At 45.1% G+C, this 23973-nt stretch overlaps 2 protein-coding genes across 13 annotated transcripts in view; one reads left to right on the top strand and one right to left on the bottom strand.

Moving 5' to 3' along the window:
- pclaf (PCNA clamp associated factor) overlaps positions 1-23973 on the bottom strand; it is a 42431-nt gene that overhangs the window by 3286 nt on the left and 15172 nt on the right. The gene's annotated exons all lie outside the window — the stretch shown is intronic.
- The window catches only part of LOC309490990 (cingulin-like protein 1), a 32803-nt gene continuing 15008 nt past the window's right edge, over positions 6179-23973 (top strand). For 2 of the 12 annotated variants that reach the window (XM_082160343.1, XM_082160352.1), the window contains exons 1-8: positions 6409-7332; positions 8160-8254; positions 8437-8524; positions 9177-9284; positions 10095-10243; positions 10386-10521; positions 12082-12330; positions 18643-18849. In XM_082160343.1, coding sequence (XP_082016469.1) covers positions 6424-7332; positions 8160-8254; positions 8437-8524; positions 9177-9284; positions 10095-10243; positions 10386-10521; positions 12082-12330; positions 18643-18849 — 1941 coding nt within the window. In that variant the 5' untranslated portion in view covers positions 6409-6423. Of the gene's footprint in view, positions 7333-8159; positions 8255-8436; positions 8525-9176; positions 9285-10094; positions 10244-10385; positions 10522-12081; positions 12331-18642; positions 18850-23973 lie in introns of all 12 variants that reach the window. The other 10 variants (XM_082160351.1, XM_082160344.1, XM_082160347.1 and 7 more) reach the window with 10 other exon arrangements.

Below are 23973 nucleotides of genomic sequence, written 5' to 3'. Positions count from 1 at the left end.
ATGGTGTAGAACTGTCTGATAAAAAATGTAACAATAAGCATATTCGCCGACATTTGCAAAAGAGTAACTCCATTGCTCCAAGGGGGATGTTTTATTGGAATTCCTTAATAAGTGAAATAAATTGGAAAAAAACATGGTTGATTCCTCACAAATACTGTATCTCTAATAAAGCTAAAGAGGTCCACTTTAAAATTTTACATAACATTTACCCTACAAATTGTTTTGTTGCTAAGTTTCTAGACATTGACACATGCTGCAGCTTTTGTAAACAGGACACTGAAACCATTCCTCATTTATTTTTTAATTGTCCAGTTACCAAAAGGTTTTGGGAAGATTTGGGTACTCACTTTCTCCAATCTCAAAATATAACTCACTCATTCACCCTGAAAGATATTATCTGTTACTTTTGTTTCCCACAAGATGGCACCCTGGAGTTTGTATTAAATTGTATAATCTTATATGCTAAGTTCTTTATACACAAGCAGAAATTTAATAAGTCTTCCTTATGTTTTAAACATTATATTTTGGAACTTAATATGCTTCTTAAATCACACAAGCTTGTAAAGAACAAGAAAAATGGAAAACTTTTGTGTAAATATTATGACCTATTTCCCGAATCCTCTTAATATTCTTATTTTTCCACCTCTATTTAGTATGTATGTATGTATGTTTTTTTCTTTTTCTTTTTTTTCTTTTTCTTTGTTTTATTCTTTGTCTCTGGTATGGTATGTCTGTATAAATGTTTGATTGTATATTGATGGTTTTACACGTTTGTACCCAATGTTGCTATCAATAAAAAATAAAAAAATATCGTGTGTGTGTGTGTGTGTGTGTTCATCTGATCATCTCCTCGTGTTTCTGCTGATCTTGTGCTGATGTTCTGCAGCTCAGTGTTTACTACACACACACACACCTGGATAAACCTGTTCGTTACGTTGTCTGTAAGCGTTTCCCAGGATCTGTTGATCTCTCAGATCTCACTGTGTGTGTGTGTGTGTGTGTGTGTGCGTGTGTGTGTGTGTGTGTGTGTGTGTGTGTGTGTGTGTACTTGTACAACTATCTTTGTGAGGACCAGTTTGCGTTTCAGACCAGTGGAGTGAGGACAAAGAGAGTAAAGTGAGGACATGTTGGCCGGTCCTCAGTTTCTGAGAGCCTTTAAAGGCCTGTTTGAGGGTCAAGACTTGGTTTCAGGGATAAGGTTATGATGAGGTCAAGGGTCGGTTTAGGGTCAGGGGTCGGGTTAGGCACTTAGTTGTGATGGGTAAGGTTAGAGTCATAGGTTAGAGTAAGCGGCTAGACATTGCATTGTGTCAATGAATGTCCTCATAAAGATAGATGTACAAGAATGTGTGCGTACACTACACTACACACTACACTACACTACACTTCACACTACACACTACACTGCACTACACTGCACTACACACCACACTACACACCACACTACAGTACACACTACACTACACTGCACTACACACTACACTACACACTACACTGCACTACACACTACACTACACACTACATTACACTACACACTACACTACACTTCACACTACACACCACACTACACACTACACTACACACTACATTACACTACACACTACACTACACACTACACTACACTACACACTACACTACACACTACATTACACACTACACTACACTACACACTACATTACACTTCACACTACACTACACTACACTACACACTACACTGCACTACACACTACACTACACACTACATTACACACTACACTACACTACACACTACACTACACACTACATTACACTTCACACTACACTACACTACACACTACACTGCACTACACACTACACTACACACTACATTACACTACACACTACACTACACTACACACTACACACTACACTACACTACACACTACACTACACTACACTACACTACACACTACATTACACTACACACTACACTACACTACACACTACACTACACACTACACTACACACTACACTGCACTACACACTACACTGCACTACACACTACACTACACTACACTTCACACTACACACCACACTACACACCACACTACACACTACACTACACTACACTTCACACTACACACCACACTACACTGCACTACACACTACACTACACACTACACTACACTACACTGCACTACACACCACACTACACACCACACTACAGTACACACTACACTGCACTACACTGCACTACACACCACACTACACACCACACTACAGTACACACTACACTGCACTACACTGCACTACACTACTACACTACACACTACACTGCACTACACACTACACTACACACTACATTACACTACACACTACACTACACTTCACACTACACACCACACTACACACTACACTGCACTACACACTACACTACACACTACATTACACTACACACTACACTACACACTACACTACACTACACACTACATTACACTTCACACTACACTACACTACACACTACACTGCACTACACACTACACTACACACTACATTACACACTACACTACACACTACACTACACTACACACTACATTACACTTCACACTACACTACACTACACTACACACTACACTACACACTACACTACACTACACACTACATTACACTACACACTACACTACACACTACACTACACTACACTACACACTACACTACTACACTACACTACACACTACACTACACTACACTACACACTACACTACACTACACACTACACACTACACTACACACTACACTACACTACACACTACACTACACTACACTACACACTACATTACACTACACACTACACTACACTTCACACTACACTACACACTACACTACACACTACACTACACTGCACTACACACTACACTACACACTACATTACACTACACTACACTACACTACACACTACATTACACTACACACTACACTACACTACACACTACACTACACATTACACTACACACTACACTACACTACACTACACTACACTACACACTACACTACACTACACACTACACTACACACTACACTACACTACACACTACTACACTACACTACACACTACACTACACTACACACTACACACTACTGTATCCACTTTGGAGAGCGTTTTCAAAAAGTTTAGTGTTCATTAATAAAGGCGTCTCAGTGTGACGGACGACAACACGAGAGAAGAAGATGCGTTTAACGAAAGCGTGTTAGTGTGGACAAGCCTTGTTCTGTTCAGTCTCATCATCTATTGAGAAACTCCGATCAGTGTCATACGGCTATACAGCACAACACGTCCTGCATATTAAAGCTGAGGTTCACACACACACACACACACACACACACACACACACACACACACACACACACGCACACACAAACAAAGACTGTGTTTTATACCTGTTTTTATGACCAATGACACATTAATACATTAATCAGATGTAGCAAATGTTTTAAAATAAAGTTTATTAGATAATTGATTTAAACTGTGGTGTCTGTCTGTTTTCCAAAGAAAGGAATCCCAGTTATTTGCAAAGTATCATATTCATATTTTAAAAGCTGTTTCTGGGCTGAAAAGAAAACTGTCCTTAATCAAATTCATCTGTTCAGGGTGTGGGCGGGTCCCCAGAGGTTCAGGGGCGGGGTCATCGCGACTCCTGTCCAATCAGAGCCCGGGGGCGTGGCTTCTGACGCTACGATCGCTGAGCTGAAGAGAGTGTATGTGTGTGTGTGTGTGTGTGTGTGTGTGTGTGTGTGTGTGTGTGTGAGAGAGAGTGAAGCTGAAGCGGTAAGATCCTGTTCTTCTCACTTTAATCTACTGCCGTTATTTATTGTCTTTACAAGAACTGATGTTTTATCAGTGTAAACTGACCATTCTAACAAACCTTTATCACACCTGTATCAGAAATGCTGTGATTAATTGATATACAGTAAGCTGAAACGATATTGTTTGTCTTATTCGATACATCTTTATCAGAAAGAGTGATAGATGTGTCATTGATTTAAAAATAATGTATTGAATGTAAAGGTTGTGAATATGCGGACATGGTGATGTATTTTACACTGCCTCTCTCAGGGAAGTGTTGCGTTCCCACAGAAACTGCGCTCGAGCGCGAAGAACTCTGAAGTTTTCTGACAGCGCGCAGAATCACTGAAACATTTTCCCATCCCCATGTCCCTTTAGGTCCTCCGTATGAATATGCCATTTTATGACAGATTATAAGTTATTGCACTGTGTGAGTGAGAGAGAGAGAGAGAGAGAGTGTGTGTGTATGTATATGTGTGTGTGTGTGTGTGTGTGTGTGTGTGTGTGTGTGTGTGTGAGGGAGAGTGTGTACAGGTTTACATTACATTGACCAAATGTCCCCACAAGGATAATAAAACCTGAGATCACCTGAGGGTCCAGCCAGCGGCTCCCATGGGTACACAAACTTATAAAATCATACAGAATTATTATTATTATTTTTTTATTTTTTTTGAGAATGTAAAAATGTAGAAAGTTTTGTGTGATGGGTAGTTTCAGGGGTCGGGTTAGTGTGAGTGTGTAAGTGTGTGTTGTCATCACTCTCTCTGCTGTAAACTCTATTGTTCCTGCTGCTGATGTCAGAGTCAGTCTGTTGTTCAGTCTGTACTGAGAGCTCATTGATGGTGTGTGTGTGTGTGTGTGTGTGTGTGTGTGTGTGTGTGTGTGTGTGTGTGTGTGTGTTGATAAAAACATGTATGTTAGACCCTATACTGACTAAGCTACTGAAAGAGATGCTTCCAGAGGTCACAGATCCTCTTCTTAATATCATTAATTCATCTTTGTCTCTAGGATACGTCCCAAAAACCTTTAAGCTGGCTATGATTAAACCTCTTGTTAAAAAGCCGCAACTTAATCCTACAGAATTAGTCAATTACAGGCCGATCTCGAATCTTCCTTTACTGTCAAAGATACTAGAAAACAGTATCCTCACAACTGTGTTCCTTTTTAGAAAGAAATGATATATGTGAGGATTTCCAGTCAGGATTTAGACCGTACCATAGTACTGAGACAGCTCTCATTAGAGTCACCAATGAATTACTCTTATCACCCGATCGTGGTTGTATCTCTCTATTAGTGTTACTCGATCTTAGTGCTGCATTTGACACTATCGACCACAACATTCTTTTAAATAGACTCGAAAATTATGTTGGCATTAGTGGAATTGCACTAGCATGGTTTAATTCATATTTATCTGACCGTTATCAGTTTGTAGCAGTAAATGAAGAGATGTCTCATCGATCAATCACAAGTTCAGTATGGCGTACCACAAGGCTCAGTACTAGGATCGCTGCTGTTCACTCTGAACATGCTACCATTAGGAGATATCATTAGGAAGCATGGCATTAGTTTTCACTGTTATGCTGATGATACTCAGCTCTATATTTCTTCACGCCCTGACGACACTTACCAATTCACAAAATTAACAGAATGCATGGCTGATATAAAAAAACTGGATGACTGGTAATTTCCTACTACTTTACTCAAGTCAAGTCTTCGTCGTCGGTTAGGAACCTGTGTGTGTGTGTGTGTGTGTGTGTGTGTGTGTGTGCTCTTTGATACCAATCTTTCATCTGAAAGTCACGTGTCTAGTATCTGTAAAACCGCATTTTTCCATCTTAAAAATATATCTAAATTACGCTTATGCTCTCATTGACAAATGCAGAACAGTTAGTTCATGCGTTCATGACCTCAAGGCTAGATTATTGTAATGCTCTACTGGGTGGTTGCCCTGCACGCTTAATAAACAAACTACAGCTGGTCCAAAACGCAGCAGCTCGAGTTCTTACCAGAACCAGGAAGTATGACCATATTAGCCCGGTTCTGTCAACACTGCACTGGCTCCCTATTAAACATCGTATACATTTTATAATATTGCTGATTACTTACAAAGCATTAAATGGTTTAGCTCCGCAGTACTTGAGCGAGCTCTTAACGCATTATAGTCCTTCACGTCTATTGTGATCTAAAAATTCCAGCCAGTTAGAATATCAAAATCGACCTTCTGGTATCGACTTCACGTATTTGAATTTTACACGGAGATGATTATGTTTTTCAAAATTATTCACCGCTTGCACCTTGGAACCTGTTTCAAGGTTTGCGTTCTCGAGCTCCAAACACTGTTATTGAGCGAATGAACGTCCGGAGTACGTTGAGGGTTTTCTGTTAGAGTCGTGTTAGCGGCCCCTAAGTTAATAACTAATGATCTTTGCAACGGAAGTGAATCAATCAAAACTAACTTTATCTGGACAATAACTTTATTCTAGATCTGCTGTAAAGCCTAAACAATCTCTGTTACTTTCATTTCCTATTATCCCTGTAGAGCTGTTTTTAAACAATATATTTTGTTAAAAGCACTATATAAATTAAGGTGGCTTGAGTTTTGTGTGTGTGTGTGTGTGCAGATGGAGTCCATCAGACGCTCTGCTCAGGCTGATGGAGACTCGGGCTGGTTCGGGGTGAGGGTGCGGGTTCAGGGCGTCTCCGGCCGGCCGTGTGTGGTTCTGAACACCCAGAGGAACCCGGACTCTCCGGATTATCCTGACGTGTTCCCGATGGAGCCGTGGCAGCAGGAGTGTGTGTCTAGGAGTGTGTGGCAGCAGGAGTGTGTGTCCAGTATGAGCGGCGGGGCTTCCAGCACTCAAACTCCACCGGATAATTCCAGATCCCTGAGATCCTTCCGGCACCCGTGGGCTCAGCAGAACCAGAGGAACCCGGAGACCCTCCGCTGGTCCAGCAGCCCAAACTCGCCCGTGGTGGTGAAGAGAGCCCGGATCCCGGTGCCGGGAGCAGGATTCCCTGGACCGGTGGTGGAGAGCGTTCCCTGCCGGCCGTCACACATCATCAGCAGGGTGTGTGTCCCTCAGGAGCAGAACCCCAGCGGATCCCCTCGGCTCGGGAGAGCCCGTCACCACAGCAGAACCACTCCCGAGGAGAAGAGGCGCTCCAGGAGCCTGGAGACCAGATCCACACGCTCAGGGACTCCGGCTGCAGTGGTCACAGGGGTCAGCTCTACATCTGCAGGGGTCACAGAGGTCACAGGGGTCAGCTCTACATCTGCAGGGGTCACAGGGGTCACAGAGGTCACAGGGGTCAGCTCTACATCTGCAGGGGTCACAGAGGTCACAGGGGTCAGCTCTACATCTGCAGGGGTCACAGGGGTCACAGAGGTCACAGGGGTTGGCTCTACATCTGCAGGGGTCACAGAGGTCACAGGGGTCAGCTCTACATCTGCAGGGGTCACAGAGGTCACAGGGGTCGGCTCTACATCTGCATGGTCAGAGGTCAAAGAAGAGATGGAGAGAACGGCTCAGGTAGAGACAACAAACTGTTCAAATGAGTTGCTCTCTGAATGTGTGTGATTCAGTGGAACGAGTCTTTTGTGTGATGGTCCTGTGTGTGTGTGTGTATCTGTGTGTGAGAGAGTGTGTATCTGTGTGTGTGTGTGTCTGTGTGTGTGTGTGTGTGTGTGTGTGTCTGTCTGTGTTTGTGTCTGTGTTTGTGTCTGTGTGTGTCTGTGTGTCTGTGTGTGTGTGTCTGTGTGTGTTTGTGTCTGTGTGTGTGTCTGTGTGTGTCTGTCTGTGTTTGTGTGTGTGTGTCTGTGTCTGTGTCTGTGTGTGTGTCTGTGTGTGTGTCTGTGTGTGTGTGTCTGTGTGTGTGTCTGTGTGTGTTTGTGTCTGTGTGTGTGTCTATGTGTCTGTGTGTGTGTGTGTGTGTGTGTGTGTGTGTGTGTGTGTGTGTGTGTGTCTGTGTGTGTCTGTGTGTGTGTGTGTGTGTGTGTGTGTGTGTGTGTGTGTGTGTGTGTGTGTGTGTGTGTGTGTGTTTGTGTCTGTGTGTGTGTCTATGTGTCTGTGTGTGTGTCTGTGTGTGTGTGTCTGTGTGTGTGTGTCTGTGTGTGTGTCTGTGTGTGTTTGTGTCTGTGTGTGTTTGTGTCTGTGTGTGTGTGTCTGTGTCTGTGTGTGTGTGTGTGTGTGTGTCTGTGTGTGTGTGTCTGTCTGTGTTTGTGTCTGTGTGTGTGTCTATGTGTGTGTCTATGTCTGTGTGTGTGTGTCTGTGTCTGTGTCTGTGTGTGTGTGTGTGTGTGTGTGTGTGTGTGTGTGTGTGTGTGTGTGTGATGGTCTGCTCCTGTTGTGTGTGTCAGGCCACTCCTGATCTTCTTAAGGGACAGCGGGAGCTTCCGGATCATCCCGACGAGGAAACCGTTAAACTGCTGATGGTGAACTACCTTAGAGAAGGGTGAGAACGGGCCGGAGATCCGGTTCAATCAGTGCTGACATCTATCATAGAAATCTGTCCTAACCTACACAGAGCATGAGAATACACTACAATAGTGCAGGAATATGAATCATAAACTACAGTAGTGCAGGAATATGGTAATCATTAACCCTTTGAGTATGTGTGCGGCTGGTTTCCCTCAGGTCCAGTGAGGATGAAGCGGTTATCAGGCGAAAGGTGGAGCTGATGTTCGACCAGATCAACATGCTGAAGTTCAGAGCGCTAGAGGAGGTGAGCCAACATTCACCACGGTAACACACCTTTAATCATACAGTAATACAGTAAACTACAGCTGCTCTTACTGTAGGAAAGTCATCATAAATTATGTTTATCGTTTTGATGACAGTTTCAATGTAGTAACTGTAACTGCTGGTGCTTTGACTGAAGTATTATGGAGGGATGGAACAAACTAAATTAAATAAATATAAAATGGAATTATTAAATACATCATGGCAAGTAATTAAAAGCATAATAAAACATAAGCAATAAAAAAAAGCTGTAAAACATTTATTTTTTTCATACAAAACTAAAAGGATGTAAAATAGCCCTTAAAAATGAATAACCTCAAGAAATATGAAATACAATACACACTTTGTGAAATAATGAAATACATCATGAATGTTGCAATCAATAAATATAAGCATAATTAAATGCATTTATTTATTACTTTATTTATTGCAACATTCCTTGACATATTTAATAATTAAATTTCATAAACTCTGTCAGCTAGTGTTTACGGTGGTGTGGTTCTGTAAGGCGTTACATATGTGTGTGTTTGTGTGTATGGATGTGTGTGTGTGTGTGTGTGTGTGTGCGCGTATGTGCGCATGTGTGCGGGCGTGCACGTTTGTGTGTGTGTGTGTGTGTGTGTGTATGTTCACAGTTTGAGTTTGCAGACCCTCTGGAGCAGGTGAAAGATCTCAGGGACAGGAGGGCGGCGCTAGAGAGCCACGTCTGTCACTTACAGCAGCAGCTGCAGGAAACACTGCAGGTGATCTGATCATGTGACTTCGGTCCTCAGCGTTCTGAGGCTCGTCTGACGTCATGCGTGTCTCGTGATCTGATCATGTGACCACGGTCATCAGCGATCTGAGGCTCGTCTGACGTCATGCGTGTCTCGTGATCTGATCATGTTACCATGGTCTTCAGCGGTCTGAGGTCATCTGACGTCATGCGTGTCTCGTGATCTGATCATGTTACCATGGTCTTCAGTAATCTGAGGCTCGTCTGACGTCATGCGTGTCTCGTGATCTGATCATGTTACCATGGTCTTCAGCGGTCTGAAGATCGTCTGACGTCATGCGTGTCTCATGATCTGATCATGTTACCATGGTCTTCAGCAATCTGAGGCTCGTCTGACGTCATGCGTGTCTCGTGATCTGATCATGTTACCATGGTCTTCAGCAATCTGAGGCTCGTCTGACGTCATGCGTGTCTCGTGATCTGATCATGTGACCATGGTCTTCAGCAATCTGAGGCTCGTCTGACGTCATGCGTGTCTCGTGATTTGATCATGTGACCATGGTCTTCAGCGGTCTGAAGATCGTCTGACGTCATGCGTGTCTCGTGATCTGATCATGTGACCATGGTCTTCAGCGGTCTGAAGATTGTCTGACGTCATGCGTGTCTCGTGATCTGATCATGTGACCATGGTCTTCAGCGGTCTGAAGATCGTCTGACGTCATGCGTGTCTCATGATCTGATCATGTGACCATGGTCTTCAGCGGTCTGAAGATCGTCTGACGTCATGCGTGTCTCGTGATCTGATCATCATGCGATCCGATCATGCGTGTCTCTACAGAACCGCCAGAGTTTGCTTGAGGAGAAGGAGGAGAGAGCGGCGGAGCTGAAAAGACTCCAGGAGGCGCTAGAGAGGAGCGAACAGGAGCAGGTGACGCTGAAACACAAGCTCACCGACATGGAGAAAGAGCTGCAGACGTCACTCGACCAGTGAGAATCAGAACTTTATACAGTACAGATCGTACTGTACATTTAGTTCAGTGCTGCTGATTCAGTTTAGTAACAGCATCGATGTTGCAGTGTGATCATGTGATTGATTCAGTCTTCAGAATATGTGTGTGTGTGTGTTCAGACTCCTCCAGGCCAGGAGGGCGCGTGATCAGTGTCGCTCTGACATGAGAGATCTGCAGCAGCAGCTGTCTGACATCCACGATGAGTTAGACAGCGCCAAGAGCTGCGAGGCCGGAGAGAGAGACGGGCTGCTGCAGGTACGAGCTCGTCTGAAGTGATGCGGGGGAAGAGATGCGGGTGAAGAGATGCGGGGGATGAGATGCGGGGGAACAGATGCGGGTGAAGAGATGCGGGAGATGAGATGCGGGGGAAGAGATGCGGGGGAAGAGATGCGGGGGAAGAGATGAGGGGGAAGAGATTTGGGGGAAGAGATGAGGGGGAAGAGATGCGGGTGAAGAGATGCGGGTGAAGAGATGCGGGTGAAGAGATGCGGGTGAAGAGATGCGGGTGAAGAGATGCGGGTGAAGAGTTGCGGGGGATGAGATGCGGGGGAAGAGATGCGGGGGAAGAGATGCGGGGGAAGAGATGCGGGGGAAGAGATGCGGGGGAAGAGATGCGGGGGATGAGATGCGGGGGAAGAGATGCGGGGGAAGAGATGCGGGTGAAGAGATGCGGGAGAAGAGATGCGGGGGAAGAGATGCGGGGGAAGAGATGCGGGGGAAGAGATGCGGGAGATGAGATGCGGGGGAAGAGATGAGGGTGAAGAGATGCGGGTGAAGAGATTAGGGAGATGAGATGCGGGTGAAGAGATGCGGGTGAAGAGATGCGGTTGAAGAGATGCGGTTGAAGAGATGAGGGGGAAGAGATGCGGGTGAAGAGATGCGGGGGAAGAGGTGAGGGTGAAGAGATGCGGGGGAAGAGATGAGGGGGAAGAGATGCGGGTGAAGAGATGCGGTTGAAGAGATGCGGGGGAAGAGATGAGGGGGAAGAGATGCGGGGGAAGAGATGCGGGTGAAGAGATGCGGTTGAAGAGATGCGGGGGAAGAGATGCGGGTGAAGAGATGCGGGGGAAGAGATGCGGGTGAAGAGATGCGGTTGAAGAGATGCGGGTGAAGAGATGCGGGGGAAGAGATGCGGGTGAAGAGATGCGGTTGAAGAGATGCGGGGGAAGAGATGCGGGTGAAGAGATGCGGGGGAAGAGATGAGGGGGAAGAGATGCGGGTGAAGAGATGCGGGGGAAGAGATGCGGGGGAAGAGATGAGGGGGAAGAGATGCGGGTGAAGAGATGCGGGGGAAGAGATGCGGGTGAAGAGATGCGGGGGAAGAGATGAGGGGGAAGAGATGCAGGTGAAGAGATGCGGGGGAAGAGATGCGGGGGAAGAGATGCGGGTGAAGAGATGCGGGGGAAGAGATGCGGGTGAAGAGATGCGGGGGAAGAGATGCGGGGGAAGAGAGAGATGAGGGGGAAGAGATGCGGGGGAAGAGATGCGGGTGAAGAGATGCGGGGGAAGAGATGCGGGGGAAGAGATGCGGGGGAAGAGATGAGGGGGAAGAGAGAGATGAGGGGGAAGAGATGCGGGGGAAGAGATGCGGGGGAAGAGATGCGGGTGAAGAGATGCGGGGGAAGAGATGCGGGGAAAGAGATGCGGGGGAAGAGATGAGGGGGAAGAGATGCGGGGGAAGAGATGCGGGGGAAGAGATGCGGGGGAAGAGATGAGGGGGAAGAGATGCGGGGGAAGAGATGCGGGTGAAGAGATGCGGGGAAAGAGATCTTGTCTCAGGAGCTGTGTGTGTGTGTGTTGCGTCTCGTCTCTCAGGAGCTGTGTGTGTGTGTGTTGCGTCTCATCTCTCAGGAGCTGTGTGTGCTGCGGGGCGAGTTCCAGGCGCTGCAGCTGCTGCAGGAGGAGCAGGAGGAGGTGTTACGGCGCAGGGAGAGGGAGCTGACGGCCCTGAGAGGAGCTCTGGAGGAGGAGATCTCAGCTCACGCCTCAGACCTGCACACACTGCAGGAGGAGCAGCAGCAGGAGGTTCAGCAGCTGAGGGAGGCCACGGGTCAGGCCAAAGAGGCAAGCAGCTGCAGACACAACACACACTCACTCACACACACACTCACAACAACACACTCTCACAACAACACACGCTCTCACACTGCACTTATTATGGTGTTAAACGCCGCTTTTAACCTGGGTAAAGGAATGTTTCACTCCTGTAATTTAGAAGAAGGGTTAGCAGTGGTATTTATGTAAGGGATTATGTACATCCAGCCGGTTGTTATCTCAGAATAAACCCGACAGGGTGATCAGGATCAGGTCTTGCATCAGCCTGAAGGGGGTTTATTCTGAGATAACATCCGGCTGGATGTACGTTATCTCGCTAATTACACGGCTACTTGCCACATAAGTAAATAAGTAGACACAAAATATGCCCCTTTTCACAAGATGTAATATTAATCTATGGCAGGGGTTCTCAACTGGTCCCACCCTGGGACCCACATTTTCCCATGGTCATTAAGTCGCGACCCACTTTTTTAGAATTCAACCAACAAAATTTATTTTTCAAAAATAACTGTTGAAAACACTCATATATCATCTTTTTAAAAACATAACCCTACATACATGCATATTAATACGTAACTGGACCCTGACAACCGCATGTACAAAAGTTAATTAAATAAATAAGGCCACATAACAAGATATTTTTACTCTATTCAGAGCAAATTAATAAGAAACTAAGGAGGACCATGACAACTGCATGTACAAAAGTGAATAAAATCAATGTCAAAATCACTCAAAATAAACAAGGCCACAAAACAATATATTTTCACTGCATTATGAGCAAATTAATAAGAAACTAAGGAGGACCATGACAACTGCATGTACAAAAGTGAATAAAATCAATGTCAAAATCACTCAAAATAAAGTTTTCACCTAACCAGGTCATTTGTGGAAGTTAATGAGACAATTGGGGATGTGCTTTACTCTTGATAAGAGTTTCAAAGTCTGGGGTGACAGTAGACAGAGCTACTCTCAGATCATGCTCAGTGTCCAACCTGTTTCTCTGCTTTGACTTGAGCCGGACCAAGGTAGAAAAGCCACTTTCACACAAATAGGTTGTGCTGAATGGTAAGATCGTTTTGACTGCTAAAGTGGCGAGGGATGGATACTCAGTCATCACATCGCTGCACCAGAAGTGGGAAAGGCTTACCTCACCAAATCTCTTTTTCAGCGTCAGGTCACATGACAGGTCCACCAGCTGATGCTCTTCGTTGCTTGGCAACGTGATGTTTTCCACATTGATACCGAAGGGGTCACGTATCCAGTCCATGGTTGTTTGTTTCTCTGGGAAGTAGTCGTCAAACCGAGCTTAAAGTTTAGTGAAATGCGCCCTTAAAGTTTGTTTCAAGTTATTTTTGGCCGCACTGTCCAGCTGCTGTGCTTCATGGCAAGAGTTGGGAAACATGTCCAGTCTGTCTTTGGATAAATGATTTAGCCACAGTGAGATATTTTTCTTGAACGCAGCAATTTTGTCTGACTGTTCAAATATATTGTGTCCTCTCCCTTGCATCGATACATTTAATGTGTTGAGGTGCTCAAAAATATCAGCAAGATATGCAACTCGTGCGAGCCACATTTCGTTGTCAAACAGTTCTGCATACGTTAGTCTCTGAGAGGAATGTGGTGATTTCTGTTTTAAGTTCGTAAAAGCGTGACAACACCTTGCCCCTCGACAGCCAGCGGACTTCTGAGTGATACAGCACCTGCATGTGCTCAGAGCCCAGGTCTTTACACAGATGTGAAAAGCAACGGCTACTTTTTGCACTCCGTTTTATGTGGTTCACCACTTTGATGACATTTGTTAAAGCTTCATCAAGTAAAGGTACCATATTCTTAGCCGCCAGCGCTTCTCGGTGCAAAAAGCAGTGGTTCCACGTCGCGTTAGGTGCCCTCTCCAGAATTCGCTTCACCACACCGGAATGTTTCCCGGTCATAGAGGCAGCTCCATCAGTGGTGATTCCCACACAATATTCCCAACTGAGGCCCAGTGAGCTCAAATACAAGTCCAGGGTGTTAAAAATGTCCTCTGCTTTTGTAGTGGTAGGGAGGTCTCTGCTGCAGAGAAATTGTTCTTGCAAATCACCATCCCACACATGCCTCACATAAACCAATAAAATGGCATGGTTAGCGATATCTGTCGATTCTTCCATCTGTAAGGCGTAGTAAGGGCTTGCCTGGATGCGGGCTGTGGTCTGTTGTTTTATGTTACCAGACATGTCTTCAATCCGCCGAGCCATGGTATCATTGGAAAGTGGTATGATTTTCAGTTTATCCGCCGCTGACTGATCCAGCACCTCTCTTACCATATCCATTGCAGCAGGTAAAATGAGCTCTTCGGCTACTGTGTGGGGTTTCTTGGCCTAGGTACTAGGTAAGATGCCCGAAGAGCTTGTTCTTGTTTGGAGCAAGACGCTGTCAGACACTTTTGTGATGCCCTCAGCTCCTGGAGACGTCTTTGAAAAAACTCCACCGGCTTGTCTTTCAATGCGGGATGTTTGGTTTCTAAATGGCGCTTCAGTTTGGACGGTTTCATGCTCTCATTGGCAAGCACTTCACTACAAAGCACACACTGGGGTTTCTGTCCCTTTTTATCCTCAATGTACGAAAATCCATTTTTTAAATAGTCTGGGTCATATTTGCGCTTCGCCATCTCGAATCTGAATGTCAAAACAACGTAAATCACAGGATGGTTACCATGGCGATGGTTACCATGGCTACCATAGTAAACTACCGCACGTCTCTGACGAAGGCCTGTCAAAATAAACCTTTTTTCAAAATAAAAGACCAATCAAACATGAGACGCACATTAAAAATTTTTTTTTTTTTTTTACCAGCTTACCGCGACCCACCAGTTGAGAATCACTGATCTATGGTTTCCCCAGAATGTGTCTGTGAAATTTCAGCTCCAAATTCCCCCAGATCATTTATTATAGCTTGTCAAATTTGCCCCTTTTTGGGTGTGAGCAAAAACATGCCGCTTTTGTGTGTGTCCCTTTAAATGCAAATGAGCTTTAGCTCCGCCTCCGTTCAGAAGAGGGCGGAGTCTTTACAGGAGCTTCAGAAACTCCGGCAATAACAAAACAGGCCAATCTCACTCATCCAGAATCCCAGAATAAAAAGTAGCGAGTGCAGCCTTACGGAGAGACTCAGGAAGAGTTTCTGAATGTTAGTGGAGACATCTCATCATCATATTTAACTTCTCCACAAGTGTCCACAGTTCCTGAGGTCTTTATAAGACAGTGGTGACATATTCTGGTCAATAGTGTTCAGTGCTCAATTTACAATATACAATTTGTAGTGGGTTTTTTTCTGCGTTGTGTTTGATTTTAAAGAAAGAGATCCCACACAATGATGTACTTTTGTTTTTCTTTACTCTCAGCCTCACTGTGTCTGTGTCAAAAGAAATAACAGACCCGATCTCACTTAATCACAGGTAATTGGCATTTCTGGTCTAGCCGTGCCTCTCGCCACGACATCCAGCGAAAGAGAGCACTTAACAATTATAGAAATAAATTCAATAATAATAAAAGAAAGAAAAATAAGAAATATAGAAAAATAACAATAGTAAATGATCCATCTACATACCTGTGTCAAAAGAAATAACAGACACGATCACACTTAATCACAGGTAATTGGCATTTCTGGTCTAGCCGTGCCTGTCAATCAACACACGATATCTCAATGTAAATTCATATACAGAAAATACATTTGAACATTGCATGGATCCTTCAAAATAAACAAATACAACTTTACACAATTACAAATGTATAACTCATATTAAATTCAACTGTAAATGTTTTAACGAAAAATATATCGTTCTAAACTCACAAGCATACCGCACGTGCAACAGCGTGCTCAACCACAGAACAGTTTCAGGCTTTGCTGGATCTTTATCATTGGGTTAGAACTGGTCTCTGTTGTCGCTTGTGGAACCAAATGTCGGCTGGTGTGTGTAAACGTGCAGATTAAGGGCCGGTAATATTATAATAAGATCCTCTTCATACGTCAGAAGGAGAGCGAAATCTGATCGGCTTATTTTATAACATGCTTGCAGAGAAAGGCTCACCAGAATAGAGTTCTCAACGGGCCTGAAAATTACAACCCGACCCGACCCGGCCCGTGGCTTTTAAAGCCCGGACCCGATGTAACCCGACACATCAACATGAATTATCTGCCCGAACCCGGCCCGCGGCCCGATGCCGCGTCGGAATTTTTTTTCCTCATACACGTATTACCATGACCAGCAGACGCGAATTCAAATCAACCTTTAATGTTCACGCCTTTTAACAATACAAACAACTGAAACAATAAACTTTAAATATATAAATAGTCTGTAGTAGCGACGGTGAATCAGGGACGTGGGAACTATATTGTGAGAGGGGGGGCGGGATTCTTGAGGGGGGGGGGTCTGTGTGTGTGTGTTAGTGTAGGCCTAGTAGCCTGTGTTATGTATCCTGATTGACTTTATGATTAGTTAAACCTGTTTTGCACATGCATCCCCACAGAGTTAACCATTTCAGACAGTAGGCTACCGGACAGCCTCTGTCTCGTTCACTTCAAGTCTGTGGGCGTTACGCACAGCTCAGTGTGGCCGCTCCAATTTACCTTCAATGAAATCTATGTCAAAACGCGTCAAAAGAGGCAATGCATTTACGCAGAGCAGGGTCATAAACGCGCAGAAAACGTGGCCATGTGTGTCTGGAGTTCAGCGATCTCCACGGACCACTCCTTCAGTCTATCCACGGAGCGCTCTAAAGTCAACAGCGCTGAATGAATGATGATCTGCTTTTATGTCATTTTTCCTTTTTTATTCAGAATATTCACAAATGTGTTAGCTATGGCATGAAATATCTGATATTCCGATTGTCAAATATATGCAAGTGGAAGTGTATTGTTGTTTAAACACCTTTATAACGATCGCGTTAGTTGAGCTGTATGTGCGATGGGCGCCGCCGTGTTAGTTTGTGCCGCAGACGCAGTTCAGAGAATCGGATCTGTTGGATTTACAACACGTGTAAATTTCACATTCATCCACTTCTCCCGAAATACATAAAAGTAAGTGGCTGGTGAACTGGGAGAAGAATAGAGTAAACATTAAAGTTACTTACACAATGTGTATCTGACGAATTATAATGGAAAGGATTATTATTACCTCCGAAAACAATACATTTAGAATTTGTTTAGTAGCCTACTTAGGCTATGTGAATTTATATGTCTGAAACCTAAAATAAACAGTATGTGGTTGAAAACACTGAAAAGTTGTGATATATGACAGCTCTGAGCGCGCCTGTCTCTGGCTAAATTCAACATTTGAATTTAGCAGTTGATCATGTGATGCACTGACCGTTCTGATCACACCGGTGTGAAACGCTCCAGGGACCAGCCTAGACTGATCACAACGGTGTGACCGTACGTGCGAAAGGCTTAAAAACAAGAAATTTTATGACACAAAATGTTGAAATGTAGGCTTAAATCAAACACATTTAATTCAGATTCTGTATATATAAAATGGAAACCAAAAACAACGAAAAAAACAGCTGGCTGACCCCTAGAGGGGTGGGGAAAAGGGGTGGTGGGGGGGGGGGGGGGCGGCCGCCCCCCCCGCCCCCCCCGCCCCCCCCGTTCCAACGTCTATGCGGTGAATTCACCTGCGGCAAGTTTACTTTTCACCAACTCCATCCTCTTCTCCAGTCTAAAGGCGTGCACGCAGCGGCATCAGGTCTGCCCCCGCCCCTCTCCAGGATGCACGTTGCACGCAGCAGCCAGACTTGCTTTACGGTGAACAGCAGCGATGATTAATAAATGTTTTTGTTTTTTACTGAGCGGAAAAGATTAAGCCCGAGGTCCGACCCGACCCGAGTCATTTGCTTATATTTTCGACCCGAACCCGGCCCGAACCGGCGGGTCCCGTCGGGTTTGTCGGGCCGACCCGACCCGTTGAGAACTCTACACCAGAACACAGTTACTGGGTTTCACTTTACACGTTTTCTGGGTTGTTAGAAGCACTGGGACCCGATTATAGCACTTACACACGGGAAAAGTCAGATTTTCATGATATGTCCCCTTTAAGTTTGGGGATATTTTGGGGATATTTCATTTAATTTTATCAATCAATAAATTCCTCTTGAAACAAACTTTGTTGTATTATTTTAATTTAATACTGTGAAGCTGCTTTGATACAATCTGTATTGTGAAAAGCGCTATACAAATATACTTGACTTGACTTGACTTAAGTATTAAGCATTAAGATGAAATTAAAAATGATTTAATGCAGCGCATGTCAGTTGTAACCCTGCTTTCTCGCCTCGATTAACATCTGTCCAGAGTGTGGCGCTGCTGGGCCGGAGGGTTCTGGAGGTGGCGGAGGAGAAAGAAGCCAGTCAGACGCTGATCTCAGACCTGACTCACACTAAAGCAGAGCTCCTGCAGAAGACCAGCGCACTGGAGGAGCAGATCTCCTCGCTCAACCTCCTCATCCAGCAGAAGGAGGCGCAGGAGACGCAGCTCAGAGAACACTCGGAGCAGCTGATGGTGAGATCAACATGTCAATACATTTTACATTTACATTTATTCATTTAGCTGACGCTTTTATCCAGAGCGACTTACAATTGCTATATATGTCAGAGGTCGCACGCCTCTGGAGCAACTAGGGGTTAAGTGTCTTGCTCAGGGACACATTGGTGTCTCACAGTGGATTCGAACCCGGGTCTCTCACACCAAAGGCATGTGTCTTATCCACTGCACCACCACCACCCCCACCCCCCTCAATATACACTGACTGTGCTGTGCTTCTCGATGAGGAGGAGGAATGTACAAACATCCCAACACCAACCTGTTAATGACCATTCAGTGCTCAATCGAGCATGTTGACCATGATCCTCTGTAAGATCATGAGCTGATTCAGCTGAGCGACTCGTGACTCAGTTGAAATGCCTGAATGAAGCTTCTCTGGATGAGCTGATTCAGCTGAGCGACTCGTGACTCAGTTGAAATGCCTGAATGAAGCTTCTCTGGATGAGCTGATTCAGCTGAGCAACTCATGAATCAGTTGAAATGGCCTGAATGAAGCTTCTCTGGATGAGCTGATTCAGCTGAGCGAGTCGTGACTCAGTTGAAACGCCCGAATGAAGCTTCTCTGGATGAGCTGATTCAGCTGAGCGACTCATGAATCAGTTGTAACGGCCTGAATGAAGCTTCTCTGAATGAGCTGATTCAGCTGAGCGACTCGTGACTCAGTTGCAACGGCCTGAATGAAGCTTCTCTGGATGAGCTGATTCAGCTGAGCGACTCGTGACTCAGTTGAAACGGCCTGAAAGAAGCTTCTCTGGATGAGCTGATTCAGCTGAGCGACTCGTGACTCAGTTGAAACGCCTGAATGAAGCTTCTCTGGATGAGCTGATTCAGCTGAGAGAGTCGTGACTCAGTTGAAACGCCTGCATGAAGCTTCTCTGGATGAGATGATTCAGCTGAGCGACTCGTGACTCAGTTGAAACGCCCGAATGAAGCTTCTCTGGATGAGCTGATTCAGCTGAGCGAGTCGTGACTCAGTTGAAACACCTGAATGAAGCTTCTCTGGATGAGATGATTCAGCTGAGCGACTCGTGACTCAGTTGAAACGCTCGAATTAAGCTTCTCTGGATGAGCTGATTCAGCTGAGCGACTCGTGACTCAGTTGAAACGCCCGAATGAAGCTTCTCTGGATGAGCTGATTCAGCTGAGAGAGTTGTGACTCAGTTGAAACGCCTGCATGAAGCTTCTCTGGATGAGATGATTCAGCTGAGCGACTCGTGACTCAGTTGAAACGCCCGAATGAAGCTTCTCTGGATGAGCTGATTCAGCTGAGCGACTCGTGACTCAGTTGAAACGGCCTGAATGAAGCGTCTCTGGATGAGCTGATTCAGCTGAGCGAGTCGTGACTCAGTTGAAACAGCCGAATGAAGCTTCTCTGGATGAGTGGAACAGTGGAAACAACTTAAAATACTCTATCATTTCTGGTCATACAGAAAATAATAATACATTATTCTCAACTACTTTTATTTATGTAAACTCACAATAACAAGAAAACGTTGTGCTTTTGTAAAATAAAATAAAACAATCAGACGCACTTTCATGATCTCCGTAAACTTGAGTGCGAGAACTGAAACAAAATATAGCCTATGTAGGCTAAAGCTTGAAATGTCCACTTTAAAACGAACAAATTCGAATCGAAAGCTAATACCTTCTGATTATGTAATCTGTATGAAAGGTGCATTTCTCTCTAAAAGCGCATCTGTTTAACAGCGGAGATGGAGATGTGATTTTAGCCGACACTTAGAAAAACAATAGTTTATTAATGGCTCTTCTCATTCAGCACTGCGGGAAAAATATCAATTCCAGGTTCTAATTTGGCCTTAGAAAACCAGTCAAATCGACAGGTTTTCCATATTAATTTGTGAATATTTTAAATGTTTAATAAAGGGGCAAAAAGTCATAAACAAAAATCTGAAAATTCGTCGATATTTACTTTTTTGCGCAGCAATTGGTGTAGCCAGGACAAATTCATATTTTGGTGTTCAACTTTGCGTTTTAAAAAGACAACAGTTCATTTTTCGTTTTTCAATTACGGGGTAAAAAAGGAAAAACGAATGGACACAAAAGTAGCCTACATGGATCGTTTGGACAGAATACGAGACAGAATTCTTTATTAAATTCATAAAAGAAACCATAATTAGCCTTCTCGGAGCAGAAATGAGGGCGAAACACCCAGAAACTCCTTATATGTGTCGTTCGCAGTATAAGGGTCTTTACCTGCCATTAATGCTTGGATAACACGCCACGTCTCCTTCCATTAATAATAATAATAATAATAATGTCTAATGCGGTGGCTGTGATATATATATATTTATATATAAAAACTTACCAACGTCCTTTGCCGTGATTTTTGGAATGACTTATCGCGAGAGAAAAAAGGACGTTTTAGGAGATATTTATACCTTGTGAGCGCGCGAACCCAAACGCTGTGACCTCGCGCCAAATGTTTTTATTGGTTTATTAAGTACGAACAGGCGAGTTATGAAAAATTGAGTGAGAGTTTTTGTGTTCACTTCACACAAAAAGATCTTGGAATGAGATGGCTAACTGTAGTAGCGTTTAGTCCACTGTCTATAATAGCCAAATTTAGAGATCACTTTTTTTTTTTTTTTACCGACTACCGACAACTTTGATCGGTTAACGTTGATACGGTCAACCATCGGTCAAACGGTCATCGGTTAACATCCCTAGTGCTGATTCAGCTGACCGAGTCGTGACTCAGTTGAAACGGCCTGAATGAAGCTTCTCTGGATGAGCTGATTCAGCTGAGCGAGTCGTGACTCAGTTGAAACGCCCGAATAAAGCTTCTCTGGATGAGCTGATTCAGCTGAGCGACTCGTGACTCAGTTGAAACGCCCGAATAAAGCTTCTCTGGATGAGCTGATTCAGCTGAGCGACTCGTGACTCAGTTGAAACGCCCGAATGAAGCTTCTCTGGATGAGCTGATTCAGCTGAGCGACTCGTGACTCAGTTGAAACGCCCGAATGAAGCTTCTCTGGATGAGCTGATTCAACTGAGCGAGTCGTGACTCAGTTGAAACGCCCGAATGAAGCTTCTCTGGATGAGCTGATTCAGCTGAGCGAGTCGTGACTCAGTTGAAACGCCCGAATGAAGCTTCTCTGGATGAGCTGATTCAGCTGAGCGAGTCGTGACTCAGTTGAAACGCCTGAATGAAGCTTCTCTGGATGAGCTGATTCAGCTGAGCGAGTCGTGACTCAGTTGAAACGGCCTGAATGAAGCTTCTCTGGATGAGCTGATTCAGCTGAGCGAGTCGTGACTCAGTTGAAACGGCCTGAATGAAGCTTCTCTGGATGAGCTGATTCAGCTGAGCGAGTCGTGACTCAGTTGAAATGCCTGAATGAAACTTCTCTGGATGAGCTGATTCTGATGAGCGAGGTGTGACTCAGTTGAAACGGCCTGAATGAAACTTCTCTGGATGAGCTGATTCAGCTGAGTGACTCGTGACTCAGTTGAAACGCCCGAATGAAGCTTCTCTGGATGAGCTGATTCAGCTGAGCGACTCGTGACTCAGTTGAAACGCCCGAATAAAGCTTCTCTGGATGAGCTGATTCAGCTGAGCGACTCGTGACTCAGTTGAAACGCCCGAATGAAGCTTCTCTGGATGAGCTGATTCAGCTGAGCGACTCGTGACTCAGTTGAAATGCCTGAATGAAGCTTCTCTGGATGAGCTGATTCAACTGAGCGAGTCGTGACTCAGTTGAAACGCCCGAATGAAGCTTCTCTGGATGAGCTGATTCAGCTGAGCGAGTCGTGACTCAGTTGAAACGCCCGAATGAAGCTTCTCTGGATGAGCTGATTCAGCTGAGCGAGTCGTGACTCAGTTGAAATGCCTGAATGAAGCTTCTCTGGATGAGCTGATTCAGCTGAGCGAGTCGTGACTCAGTTGAAATGCCTGAATGAAGCTTCTCTGGATGAGCTGATTCAGCTGAGCGAGTCGTGACTCAGTTGAAATGCCTGAATGAAGCTTCTCTGGATGAGCTGATTCAGCTGAGCGAGTCGTGACTCAGTTGAAACGGCCTGAATGAAGCTTCTCTGGATGAGCTGATTCAGCTGAGCGACTCGTGACTCAGTTGAAACGCCCGAATGAAGCTTCTCTGGATGAGCTGATTCAGCTGAGCGACTCGTGACTCAGTTGATACGCCCGAATGAAGCTTCTCTGGATGAGCTGATTCAACTGAGCGAGTCGTGACTCAGTTGAAACGCCCGAATGAAGCTTCTCTGGATGAGCTGATTCAGCTGAGCGAGTCGTGACTCAGTTGAAACGCCCGAATGAAGCTTCTCTGGATGAGCTGATTCAGCTGAGCGAGTCGTGACTCAGTTGAAACGCCTGAATGAAGCTTCTCTGGATGAGCTGATTCAGCTGAGCGAGTCGTGACTCAGTTGAAATGCCTGAATGAAGCTTCTCTGGATGAGCTGATTCAGCTGAGCGAGTCGTGACTCAGTTGAAACGGCCTGAATGAAGCTTCTCTGGATGAGCTGATTCAGCTGAGCGAGTCGTGACTCAGTTGAAACGGCCTGAATGAAGCTTCTCTGGATGAGCTGATTCAGCTGAGCGAGTCGTGACTCAGTTGAAATGCCTGAATGAAGCTTCTCTGGATGAGCTGATTCTGATGAGCGAGGTGTGACTCAGTTGAAACGGCCTGAATGAAACTTCTCTGGATGAGCTGATTCAGCTGAGCGACTCGTGACTCAGTTGAAACGCCCGAATGAAGCTTCTCTGGATGAGCTGATTCAGCTGAGAGAGTTGAGACTCAGTTGAAACGCCTGCATGAAGCTTCTCTGGATGAGCTGATTCAGCTGAGCGACTCGTGACTCAGTTGAAACGCCCGAATGAAGCTTCTCTGGATGAGCTGATTCAGCTGAGCGACTCGTGACTCAGTTGAAATCATAGACAGTATAAGAAATGGACAGAGTCATCTCATTGGAACTCAATTGAGGCAAGTGAAGCCCATTTTCAGCGATTTCTTAGGACTTCCGTTCCTGACGCGCAGACTCAAACTGAGCTTGACGACGTAGATGTGACGTGAGCAACCCGTCTGTCTTCTAGTGGCTGTGGCATGAGAA

This window comes from Leuciscus leuciscus (assembly GCF_965113295.1).
Source record: "Leuciscus leuciscus genome assembly, chromosome: 25".
Classification (NCBI taxonomy): domain Eukaryota; kingdom Metazoa; phylum Chordata; class Actinopteri; order Cypriniformes; family Leuciscidae; genus Leuciscus; species Leuciscus leuciscus.
This window is presented reverse-complemented; position numbering and strand designations above follow the sequence as displayed.